The sequence below is a fragment of the Bombina bombina genome, chromosome 6 (genome assembly GCF_027579735.1).
Source record: "Bombina bombina isolate aBomBom1 chromosome 6, aBomBom1.pri, whole genome shotgun sequence".
In the NCBI taxonomy this organism is placed as follows: Eukaryota; Metazoa; Chordata; class Amphibia; order Anura; family Bombinatoridae; genus Bombina; species Bombina bombina.
This window is the reverse complement of record NC_069504.1, coordinates 569,836,874-569,850,076: the sequence shown is the minus strand read 5'-3', so window position 1 is coordinate 569,850,076 and position 13,203 is coordinate 569,836,874. Positions and strand designations below refer to the sequence as shown.

Genomic DNA, 13,203 nt, shown 5'->3' with positions numbered 1-13,203 from the left:
ACTTAGGTTAGGATTTATTTTACAGGTAATTTTGTATTTCTTTTAGCTAGGTAGTTATTAAATAGTTAATAACTATTTAATAACTATTCTAACTAGCTAAAATAAATACAAAGTTACCTGTAAAATAAATATAAATCCTAAAATAGCTACAATGTAATTATTAATTACATTGTAGCTATCTTAGGGTTTATTTTACAGGTAAGTATTTAGTTTTAAATAGGAATAATTTATTAAAGTATAGTGTAGTGTTAGGTTTAATTATAGCTTAGGTTAGTTTTTATTTTACAGGTTAATTTCTCTTTATTTTAACTAGGTAGCTATTAAATAGTTAATAACTATTTAATAGCTATTGTACCTAGTTAAAATAAATTGAAATTTGCCTGTAAAATAAAAATAAATCCTAAGATAGCTACAATATAATTATTATTTATATTGTAGCTATATTAGGGTTTATTTTAAAGGTAAGTATTTAGTTTTAAATAGGATTAATTTAGTTAATAAGAGAAATATTATTTAGATTTATTTAATTAATATTTAAGTTAGGGGGGTGTTAGGGTTAGTGTTAGACTTAGGTTTAGGGGTTAATAATTTTATTACAGTGGCGGCGGTGTAGGGGGGCAGGATAGGGGTTAATAAATTTATTATAGGTGGCGACGGTGTAGGGGGGGCAGGATAGGGGTTAATAAATTTATTATAGTGGCGGCGATGTAGGGGGGGCAGGATAGGGGTTAATAGGTATAATGTAGGTGGCGGCGGGGTCCGGGAGAGGCGGTTTAGGGGTTAATACATATATTATAGTTGCGGCGGGGTCTGGGAGTGGTGGTTTAGGGGTTAATACATATATTATAGTTGCGGCAGGGACCGGGAGCGGCGGTTTAGGGGTTATCATATTTATTAGAGTGGCGGTGGGCTCTGGGAGCGGCGGTTTAGGGGGTAATACATTTATTTAGTTGGGGGGCAGATTAGGGGTGTTTAGACTCTGGGTACATGTTAGGGTGTTAGGTGCAGACATCTCCCATAGGAATCAATGGGATTTCTGGCAGCAGCGGACGTGAACTTTCGCTATGGTCAGACTCCCATTGATTCCTATGGGATCCGCCGCCTCCAGGGCGCTGGGCCGGAAAAGTGCCGAGCGTACCTGCTAGTTTTTTGATAACTAGCAAAAGTAGTCAGATTGTGCCGAACTTGTGTGCGGAACATCTGTAGTGACGTAAGAATCGATCTGTGTCGGACTGAGTCCGGCGGATCGAAGCTTACGTCACTAAATTCTACTTTTGCCGGTGTCTAGGGCTTGATAACTAAGGCGAATCAGCCTCGCCACAAATACGCTGCGGAATTCCAGCGTATTTGAGGTTGACGGCTTGATAACTAGGGGCCAAAGTCTCTTATAGTGCCTTATCATTATTAGGACTTTGGAGTGCTATTTAGTGTATACTTTTTGTTGAATAGTCTATCTATCCAACTACTGTTTCTATTCAGTATCCTTTTAATACACAGCACCATCCTAAGAACTCACTGGCATTGAACTGGAGTATCCTTCTACTAGGCAATAGTCCGCCTTAACATTTAGTAGTGCCATTGGTCTTTTTTCCTTTTGTCAGTAATGAAATAATATAAATAAAGTTGGGAAAACCCAAATAGCCGCAACATTGATGAATGTTAGTTAACACCAGTCCAATGCTCTTCGCATCGTACTTGACGCGCATGCTTTTGATGGCTTTTTTGATAAATAAGGAAATCATATTCAGATGCGCAACAGCAATGTTTAGCAAGCGTATTGACGCCGGCAAATGCAACATAGTTGATGCTTTGATAAATATGCCCCCCATATGTGTTTTTAAGACAAAAACAAAAAACTATCCCATATCCTGTAAACTTCCCCACTGTGGACCCTCCAACCAAAAGGTCCCCCAACTAAACTGACCCTATTGGTAATATCCCACCCACCACAAGGCCCCTTATCTAAAATGACACAGCCCTTAGACTCTCAAAACCCCTTAAACCCACTAAGTTAAAAAAAAAAATACTAAAATCAATTATAAGTTAAAAATTATTAATCCTGCATAAATTTGTGTCCTCTTCTTACTGCACCTTGATTAGGGTTGCCACTTCGGCCATGTTTTCCTGGACACTTATGAGTTACACATGCTGCAGGGTGTTCAGAGGGAAACATGCATTGTGCTGCTGGACAGCAAAAAAAATAGTGATCCTGGACAGCATTATTCATGTTCCTCCCTGCACACCCTGCAGCATGTGTAACTCATAAGTGTCCAGGAAAACATGGCTGAGGTGGCAACCCTACCCTTGATATGTTCTGCCTCTTCTCCAGAATTATTTATTTTAATACAGTTCATCTGCTCCTTCCATTTTTATTTTTATTTTGGCTCATGGTCAGCTATTATTTTAGTTAATTTTAAAAATGTAATTCAACCAATTCATCCTGTTGCTTTATCTTTATAAAATAAAAACATCCTAAATGAATGTACTGTTATGGGGGGGTGGTATTTTTGCAATGGGGTTATGGTGGTTAAGGGGTCTGGCCGTTGGGGAGGTTAAAAGCAGTTGGAATTTTATGGTGAAGATTATGGCAATAGGTGTTAAAAGAGAGATGGTTTGTGATAGGGTTATTACAGAGAGAAAACAGGGGCATTTTCATTGCATTGGGGTTATGGCAGCTAGGTGATTGATTGGGATGGATTTTTTTTGGGGAGTTCTGGCATTAGGAGAGTTATAGCCAGGTTATTTTGTTTTGTGGCTTATGCAGATTAGGGGGTAATAAGGGGGATTTTGCTTTGGGGTCTAGGAGTTAGGAAATTACTTGCAGTCTGGCAGTTTAGGGGTTATTGTTGTTTATGTATTTTAGTTGTGGGAGGATAATTGTGATTGGGGTTTATTGAGATTGGTAGTAATTGCTAGGGGGGGCTGTAGTTTAGTAATTAATAGCAATTACTGGGGCTTAGTTGTGGGGGTTAATTGGGATGGGGTTATGTCAATTAGGGGGTTAATTCTGATGGAGGGATGGGTGGTTTAGGATTTTTTTATTTTGTTTTTCAGGTAATTTTTTGTTAGCACTAGAGATAGTGCTGTTGTAAAGCACTTTGGGCTTGCACAATGTATGCCGCTCACTAAAGTTTTGAAAGGTACAACAAATGAACCATCTGCTGGATATAGCAGGAGTGATATAAGGTTTTGTTGCCATTGGTATTTTCGCACTTCAGTTGTAATCTGGCCCACAATATTTTAAGTAGTTGATTGCAGCGAAACCTCCAAAACAATAATCACATATACTAATTTTATGCATAATATGAACTCATAAGAATTACTGTAACGGTTAATTCTGTGAGATATGAGATTTTAGTTAAATATTTAACACATTAAAGCACATCTCTCAATAAAAGTTATACTAATATTTAAAGGGGCATTAAACTGCTGAGTACAACTACAGTAACATGGTTACTACTCACAATGCCATTGTTTCCCTCCTTTGCCTGCAGCTGTCTTCAAAGTCGTTTTCTTATTTTCAAACTTTACAATTATCAGTTAGTTAAGCTCTGCATCTTCACACTGGGTACCGCCATCTTGGAGCTTATTTTTGTTGCGTAACTTTTAAACTGTGCAGAAAACTACAAGACTGTATCACTTCAGCACTATCTATTATGTGACCTTAAAGTGATAGTAAATCCTAGTGTTTGTGAAAAGCTAGGATTTACCATTGGAACAAATAAAGGGGACTTTCAGTCATTCGCCGCACTAAGCTGCTCAGGCTGCCCATGGCAGAATGCTATTTGGCTGATAGGTGACGTTTCCACCTCTCAGGCAATAGCAATGCGGGAAATCCGGCTTGGCGTCGTCTGGCACCAGATATCCCGCATGGCTATTGGCTAAGAGGTGGAAACGTCACCTCTCAGCCAAATAGCGTTCTGCTGTGGGCTGCCTGAGCAGCTCAGTGCGGCAAACACTGCAATCAATTAAAGGAGCTTTCAGCAAGAAGTATTTTATACTTCATAACTGAAAGTCCCCTTTATTTGTTCCAAATGTAAATCCTAGCGTTTCACGCTGATATGCAAAGTACAGCTGTGAAAAAGTCAGTAACATCACAGATCTGCAAGAGTGCACTGCTTCTGTCATAGGATACAGCAATACACGTGCTACAAGATGGTGGCCTCCAGTATAAAATGCAGAGCTTTACCAGCTGCATTCTGTAATGAGTTAAAATAAGAAAACAACTTTAAAGAGAGATGCAGGCACAGAATGAAAAATAATAGCATGATTAGTAGTAACCCTGCTACTGTAGTTGCAGTTTAATGTCCCTTTCATCTCTTATCAAATTAGTATTAGTTAAAGGGACATTAAACACTACATAAATGCTATATAGAATGATGCATTCAAAGAAACCATTAGTCTGTGAATAACATGTAGATGTAATTTTTAAAGTTTCATTAGCTGTTTAAATGTTGCCAAAATAAGTGTAAAGTTTTAGTGCCTATAAAACATTTAGAGTTGTCATGTTGTAACTAAGGTTACCTTCTCTACTGTAGCCAATTAGGGACAGTTATAAACAGGCCACTAGAGTGTGCAGCCAATAGCTGTGTGGAATATAACAAAGTTCTGCACTTCCATTTCTAACAGGGACTAAAAAGCTCACAATTTCAGAATGGAATTGCAGGAAAAGGGGACAAAATAAACAATGAAAGTATATTGCAGACTTTTTTATATATATTTTATTTATCATTTTATTATTGCCATCTCAAAGTGTTTAATGTCCCTTTAATGTAATAATCAAACTACTCAAGTACAATAATACATATCAAATCAAAGAGATAAACACATATATACATGGATACATTACCTATATTTTTTTCCCTTCTTTTTTCCTAGAAAGAGTTAACATATGTATAAGAATTCTACATTTCCTGAAACAATATTGTCTTGTTTTTGTTTTGTTTTTATTATTTTTGATTACTCTTTTTTTATCAGCTCACCTTTAACACAGACAAAGTACACCACCAAAAACATTATACCAATGAAGACTCCTCCCACAGTTCCAAGGATAATATACAAGTCTGTAAAACAAGATGATTGCAAGATTTAATCTGTTAACGTCATTCACTGATATACATTAAAGGAACAGTCTACACCAGAATTGTTATTGTTTAAAAAGATAGATAATCGCTTTATTACCCATTCCCCAGTATTGCCTAACCAACGTGGTTATATTATAACACTTTTACCTCTGTGATTACCTTGTATCTAAGCCTCTGCAGACTGCCCCCTTATTTCAGTTCTTTTGACAGACATGCATTTTAGCCAATCAGTGCTGACTCCTAAGTAACTCCACGGGTGTAAGCACAATTTTATCTATATGGCACATGTGAACTAACGCCCTCTTGTTTTGAAAAACTGTCAAAATGCATTCAGATAAGAGGCGGTCTTCAGGGGCTAAGAAATTAGCATATGTGCCTACCTAGGTTTAGCTTTCAACTAAGAATATCAAGAGAACAAAGCAAAATTGATGATAAAAGAAAAGTGGAAATTTGTTTAAAATTACATGCCCTATTGGAATCATGAAACTTTATTTTTGACTAGACTGTCCCTTTAAACATGGATAAAAGGAAAATTGCTTATTTTAATTTACATAGAACAGGTATTAATAACAATAGGTATTAAGCCATTTTACTTTGAGAAAGCTTTCTGAAGTCTGTTTCTCAGCATCAAGTAAGTTTTTCAGTTATAAGTTGAGTTTGAGCAATAAGGGAGTTAGAGCAACTAAAGGATTAGAGCAAGCAAAAGTAAATATAAACATTTTACATTTATAAATGGAACCTTTATAAGTATGTGTGAGAATCAAATTCAGTGCACAACTTTTGATATGTTTGCATCTTTGGAGCAGCCACTTCAGGGATCATTTGTCTGTGGCAAGTGTGAGCATATTATTTCTTCAGTAGCTTGTTTTAAAATTTTGGAGAAACAAATTGTAACACTGGTTTATATTCAAGCACTTGAAAGAGATATGGATATGACTGTACAGGTTGTTCATGGTTCTATCAATGGGGATGGAATTGATTCAGAGAAGCTAAAGTAGTTGGGTCACAGTAAGAAGTGAAGCAGGAGTAAGCGAAAGAGACAGACCAGTTCTGAGTTGGCACACTCCAAAAGATTTGCCAGATTGAGTGAAGATTTGGGGGATATTGAGCCAGGTGTGGTTATGTCATAGAGGGCTGTTCTTTCTAACAATCCAGTGAACAATCCTCAAGCTGCAAAAGAGGGGTACACAAGTCTAGGCCAAAGACAGATGTTAGTTATAGGAGACTGTATTATGAAGGTAGGTTGATAGGGTAATTTTTCATCAAGATCCCTTAAATATAACAGTTTGCTGACTTCCAGGGCCATGTGTTAGGAATATTGTGGAGTGTATTGATACATTGTTAGATAAATCTGGGTCTGATCCAGAAGTGATGGTAAATATTGGCATTAATGACAGATGTCACGGATACCAGGCTGCCAAGGCTACCCCCCCCCTACCTGGCTCTTTCCTTTTTACACCAGTTTTGGCCTTTTCATGGCTTACGGGATCACTCAAGCTCTTCCAGTTTCTTGCTTTGCTGTTTGTACCTCCTCACGGAAGAGCTGATCGCTGATCACCTAACCCCTTTCTGGCTGGTTGGGCTCCTGGTGGAACTACAGTCTGGCCGCACCACCCCAGACACCCGCTAACCTATACCGCAGGTAGCTCCATCTGCCCTTTGCCCCAGAGCTCCACTCTCTTGGGAATTGTTACCCCCTAGGGAGAGCCAGAGGTGGGGTGATTGCCTGAAGGGAACTCCCTTGGGAACTTGGGCTTTTGGACCCCCTACAGACCCCTACTCCACCTGGCTTGCCCAGTGTACGTTTGATCCACTGCTGCTCCAGGCCCCAGTGACAGATTATGTCGCTTTTTGGACTGGGACACCTTGGGCCCCGGAGCTCTCCATTGCTACCCGGGAATAGCTGCCGCTCCCTCGGGATCACCCCAAAACCACGTTTTTTGGATAACAGGGACTGTATGGGGCTATGGATACTTTAGGTGGTGTCAGTCTGTCTGGAGGGGTGAGAATGGCGGTGATCTGGGACCCTTATCAAAATGAGCTGGGTGTATATAAGTGACTGTGTTTTACAATAAAGTCTGTTCATGTTTCACCTGAATACTGGTCTTGTCTGGTTATTTGGGTGGTGTCTTGCTATAATCACTTCTCTCCACTCTATAGCTACAAGTTCTAGGAACAGGAAGGACCCACTTGGCGGAACTACCCAGTCGGGGTAGCCGAAGTCCATCACAAATGGTTGGCAGCAGTGGGATGCTTCTGTCTACCTGTGACATCCAAACCACCAACTAAGTCCTCTTCGGATGGAGCAGCAGTACTCTGAGCTCAAGACTTGATGGAAGACTTGTTGGAAGCTCATGGGCAAGTCACCAGCAACAAGTCAAAGACAGCGATCATCACCGAGTTAATGTAAGGTGATCAAGCCATCGAGCTGGCTAGTGAGCCCGGCAGCAGTTGGAGCAGCGACCGGCCCAGTGAGGCATCAACAGGGGGAATAGCCATGTCCGAGATCCAGAAGGAGATCCAGTGGCAACTGGCCCTCTATGGGACCACCCCACCAGAGAAGGTTATCACTCATATAATCGCCTACGCCACATGCCTCTGAATGTTGAAGGTCCAGAAGTCTATGGGGGGAGCAGTGTCATTCACTATGGAGCCTCCTCTCCCACCAAACAAGCTACCACACAAGGCTTTCTGGGCCTTTAAAGATGGGGACAAGGAGATTGACAGATACCTCCAAGTGTTTGAGACGCAGTGTGAACTGCAGGGTGTTGCCAGTGCTGACGGAGTCACCCTCATGATCGGGAAGCTATCAGGAAGGCCCTTAGATGCTTTAGAAACTATCCCCTCGGATGACAGGTGGAACTATGACCGGGTGAAGGAGCGCATCCTAACCAGATATGCTATCATGCTGGAGGCTCACTGGCTGAAGTTGCGAGGGCTAAGGAAACATGAGGGGCAGCCTTTCACGGAGTGGGCACACCAGTTAACCCGCTCCTTGGACTATTGGTTCACAGGCTGCCAAGTAACCACCCTGGCTGAAGCCACCCAACTCATTCTTCTCGAGCACTTCTATGATCACTCCACGCCGGAGGTACGAGAATGGGTCAGGGATTGGAAGCCCGAGACAGTCGACCAAGCTGCTGTCTGGGCCAATCAGTTCTTGGATGCCCAGCGTCAGGTATGACCTGAGCCTCACCCAGTGATTCGTTCCACTGCCGCTTCCACCCACCCACCGGTGGCTCCCCAGTACCCCCAGACCCAGCAGGCACCCCCCGCTCCTGCAGGCCCTGCCCACCATGGAAGGCAACGATCAGATGTTGCAAGTGGGACCAAGTGAGCCATGTTCGGTCCAACTGCCCGAGCAACCCACCCCCGGCTCAATGGACAAGAGCACCGGCTGGAGGCTCCAGGGCCTCTGCTCACTGCTTGGAGGCAGAGAGCTCTGCTGACTACTCTGCTTGGAAAGAGGAAGAATTTGGGGTCCTACATGAGGTGGACCCCGAACAAGCAGCAACAGGAGATAACCGCCTGCACCACTGCCAGGTGGTATGGATCAACGGCCAGCAGGCCCAAGGACTGGGGGACAGCGGAGCCACTGTCATCCTTGTCTAGTCACACATGGTCACCAATTCGGACCGGGCATGGAAGTCCATTACAGTTCAAGTGGTTGGGTGTAAGGTGCTCTGGATCCCTTCAGCACAGGTCCACCTGGATTGGGGTGCCAGCTCCCGTGCTGTGGAAGTAGGGGTCATGAACCATTTACCAGCAGAGGTCTTGCTGGGAAATGACCTGGGGCACCTTGCCTCCCCCTTTATATGGGATAGCCCCACTGATGCTTGCCCAGTTACCACCCGTCAGCAAGCTGGATGTCAGACCACCGCACATGATCTGGGGACCCAGGTAAGCCACTAAGCCCTGACTCCTACCCTGACTGCTGACCATTTCTCCTGGGCATCTCCCACCGACTTTGCCTAGGAGACATTGAAAGACCCGACCTTAGCTCCCTACCATGCCTGGGCAGGGACCAACCCAGGGGGCATAGGTGGGGACCATTTTGAATAGGAGGGAGGGCTCCTATACAGAGTTACCGAGAAGTGGGGAGGCAGGCAGTTGCCCAAGCACCAGCTGGTGGTACCACAAAAGTATCGGTATGACCTGCTGCGTATAGGGTACAACATTTCCCTGGCAGGACATCTAGGAATCACTAGGACCTGTCACGGACTGACTCTGACCTTCTTCTGGCCAGGGGTTACAGGGGATGTTAGATAATACTGCCGGACCTGTGAGGTTTGCCAGAGAGTAAGCAAGACAGGGGACCACTCTAAAGCCTCCCTGCATCCCCCCCCATCATTAATGAACCCTTCAGCAGAGTAGCTGTTGACAGCCCCTCAAGGAAAAAATATATACTGACAGTGGTAGATTATGCCACCCGATACCCGGAGGCAATCCCCCTGGCCAATATCCAGGCAGAGACAGTAGCCGATGCGCTGCTCCAGATATTTTCCAGGGTGGGTTTTCCCCGGTAAGTGATCTCAGACAAAGGAACCCAGTTCACTTCTGAGCTCACCCAGCAGCTATGGAGGCTTTGCAGGATAAGACCCCTGCCAAGCTCTCCATACCACCCCCAAACTAATGAGTTGTGCGAGAGCTTTAACAGGACCCTGAAGCAGCTGCTTAGGATATTCTCTGCCTCTCACAAGGATTGGGAAAGATACCTGCCACACCTCATGTTTGCATGAATCCACTGGGTTCTCCCCCTTTGAGTTATTATATGGCCGGAGGGTGAGGGGGGCCTAGACCTACTTAGAGCCCACTGGGAAGGATCAGTTGGGGAGGAAGGGGATTGTGGGGTACATCCTGGAGTTCAGGGACAGACTGAAGGACCTCGCCAATATGGTGCGAGAGAACCTTCAGGTCGCCCAAGGTATGCAGAAGCGGTGGTTCGACAGGAATACTCGTAACCGTACCTTAGACATGGGCAAAAGGTCCTGGCCCTGAAGCCTGTCAAGACGGACAAGCTACAGGCTTCCTGCCAGGGACCCTATTGAGTAGTAGAGCAGCTGTGTGACACAACCTACCTGGTAGCAAAAATGATCAGATGACCAGGTCTGCCGGACCTGTCATGTGAACATGCTGAAGGCATAGCAGGAGAGGCCAGAGGAAGTAGCCGCAATATGTGCTCTGGCTATGGAGGACTCAGAAAGTCTCCCCATGTCGGAGCTACCCGGGTGGAATAGGGTGCCCACAGGCATAGTGGACATAAAGTTAGACGAGAGGCTGGGGACTAGGCAGAGGGAGTAAATCAGACAGGTACTAGAGAGCCGACGAGACATGTTCTCCACTGACCCTGGGTACACCTCTGTAGCGGTGCATCGAGTGGAGACCCCGGTGTACCGGGTCCCTGAATCAGAGCTTGCTTCCATTGAGCCGTAATTCCATTTGCGTGCAATCGCAAATTGATAAATATGCTATTGGAAGCAATATTGTTTATCAACTGCTTCCAACGGCCCGATATAACCCAATTTTGGCAACCGGACAAAGTATAGGAAGCCGCTAATCTTTAAATTATACCCGGTTTCCAATGCCCACGCAAGCCGTTACTACACTTTGGGAGGCTGCCGATACATTAACAAAAATTACACCCAGCTCAACTAGGTGTAAAACAGGAAAAAGGTGCTCTTTGAGACCTTTTCCCATTGAAATCTAACCTGACACGTCAAAACTCCTCTATCCGCCATCCTCCCCACATCACAACTTATAATAAATGTATTAACCTCTAAACCGCCATGCCCCACAACGCAAACTAGCTGTTTAAACTATTAACCCCTAATCGTCAATGCCCCACAACGCAAACTAGCTATTTAAACTATTAACCCCTAATCGGCAATGCCCCCACAACGCAAACTATTATATCTATTAACCCCTAATCCGCAAAGCTCCCACATCGCAAAGTATCTATTTAAACTATTAACCCCTAATCCGCCATTAACCCACATCGCAATTAACCTAATAAATCTATAAACCCCTATACCACCAAACCCCACAATGCAAATAACTAATCACTAAGCCCCCTAACCTAATAGCCCCTAAATTAACCCCATTACATAAATTAAAATAATCCTAAATTACAATAAAAATTAAAAACCTAACATTACTTTAAAAATAAAAAATACTAAGTTTAAATTAATCTAAAATTACAGAAAATAAAGTAGTCTAAAATTACATTAAATAATAAACAAAATTATCAAAACTAAAAAAATTAAACCTAATCCCTATGAAAATAAAAAAGCCCCCCCCCAAATAAAAACACCCCCTAATCTAATACTAAACTACCAATAGCTCTTAAAAGGGCCTTTTGTAGGACATTGCCCTAAGTTAAACAGCTTTTTTACCTTTAAAAAAACTAAGTTCCCCCTAACAGTAAAACCCCCCACTCACCAAACCCCTCAAAATAAAAAAAAACTAACACTAAAAAATCCTAAACTCCCTATTGCCCCTTGTATGTGCATTGCCCTTAAAAGGGCATTCAGCTCGTTTACTGTCCTCTTTTACTATTGAACAGCCAATAGGATTTCACTAGCTCTCATCCTATTGGCTGATTTGAATTTGAAGAATCAAATCAGCCAATAGGAATGAAAGGGACGCCATATTTAATAGCATACCTTGAATTAATTATTCAGTGTACGGCAGCGATCATACGCAGAGGATCCTCCATGCTCCATGGCTCGGCGGTCGCCGGTCTTCAGTTCTGCGGTCGCCAGTCTTCAGTTCCGTGTTCCTGGATGAAGATAGAAGAGGTCGCCGCATGGAAGAAGACTTCCCCGTCAGACTTCAGGAACCATGAGTACCTATCTGGGGGTTAGAGTTAGGCTTTTTTTTTATTCTTTTGGGGGTAATTTTTTAAATTAGGGATTTGGGAGGTGTAAAAGAACTGAATGCCCTTTTAAGGGCAGTAAAAGTGCTGAATGCCCTTTAAAGGGCATTGCCCATACAAATGCCCCTTATGGGGCAATGGGTAGTTTAGGATTTTTTTTATTTTTTTTATTTTGGGGAGTTTGGTGGGTGGGGGGTTTGACTGTTAGGGGAACTTACACCTAGATTTAGAGTTTGGCGTTTAAGGGGTCCTAACGCTGCTTTTAGCCGCCTGCTGGTATTTAGAGTCAGGCAGGAAAGGGTCTTACGCTCACTTCCATACCGCGATTCCAGGCTACCGCAGATCCCCTTACACCAATTGCGTTTCCTATCTTTTCAATGGGATCTGCCTAACGCCGGTATTTGGAGTCTTGGGAGAAGTGAGCGGTAGACCCTCTACCGACAAGACTCCTACCGCCAAAAAAAGTCAGTAGTTAAGAGCTTTATGGGCTAACGCCGGTTTATAAAGCTCTTAACTACTGTGCTATAAAGTACACTAACACCCATAAACTACCTATGTACCCCTAAACCGAGCCACCCCCACATCGCCGCCACTATAATAAAATTTTTTAACCCCTAATCTGCCGACCGGACACCGCCGCCACCTACATTATACCTATGAACCCCTTATCTGCTGCCCCTAACATCGCCGACCCCTATATTATATTTATTAACTCCTAATCTGCCCCCCCCAAGTCGCCGCTACCTTACCTACACTTATTAACCCCTAATCTGCCAACTGGAGCTCGCTGCCACTATAATAAATGTATTAACCCCTAAACTGCCGCACTCCCACCTCACAAACACTAGAATAAATAGTATTAACCCCTAATCTGCCCTCCCTAACATCACCGCCACCTACCTACAATTATTAACCCCTAATCTCCAGCCTGCAACGTCGCCGCTACTATAATAAATTTATTAACCCCTAAACCTAAGTCTAACCCTAACGAAATAATATTCCTTAAAATAACTAAATTAATCCTATTTAAATCTAAATACTTACCTATAAAATAAACCCTAATATAGCTACAATATAACTAATAATTACATTGTAGCTATTTTAGGATTTATATTTATTTTACAGGCAAATATGTATTTATTTTAACTATGTACAATAGCTATTAAATAGTTAATAACTATTTAATAGCTACCTAGTTAAAATAAGTACAAAATTACCTGTAAAATAAATCCTAACCTAAGTTAC

The 13,203-nt window shown here is 42.8% G+C and overlaps 1 protein-coding gene across 2 annotated transcripts in view; it reads right to left on the bottom strand.

Moving 5' to 3' along the window:
* LOC128663281 (uncharacterized) overlaps positions 1-13,203 on the bottom strand; it is a 264,171-nt gene that overhangs the window by 52,717 nt on the left and 198,251 nt on the right. For both annotated transcript variants that reach the window (XM_053717535.1, XM_053717536.1), the window contains 2 exons: positions 4,983-5,063; positions 4,850-4,874 (listed from right to left, as the gene is read on the bottom strand). In XM_053717535.1, coding sequence (XP_053573510.1) covers positions 4,850-4,874; positions 4,983-5,063 — 106 coding nt within the window. The remainder of the gene's footprint in view (positions 1-4,849; positions 4,875-4,982; positions 5,064-13,203) is intronic.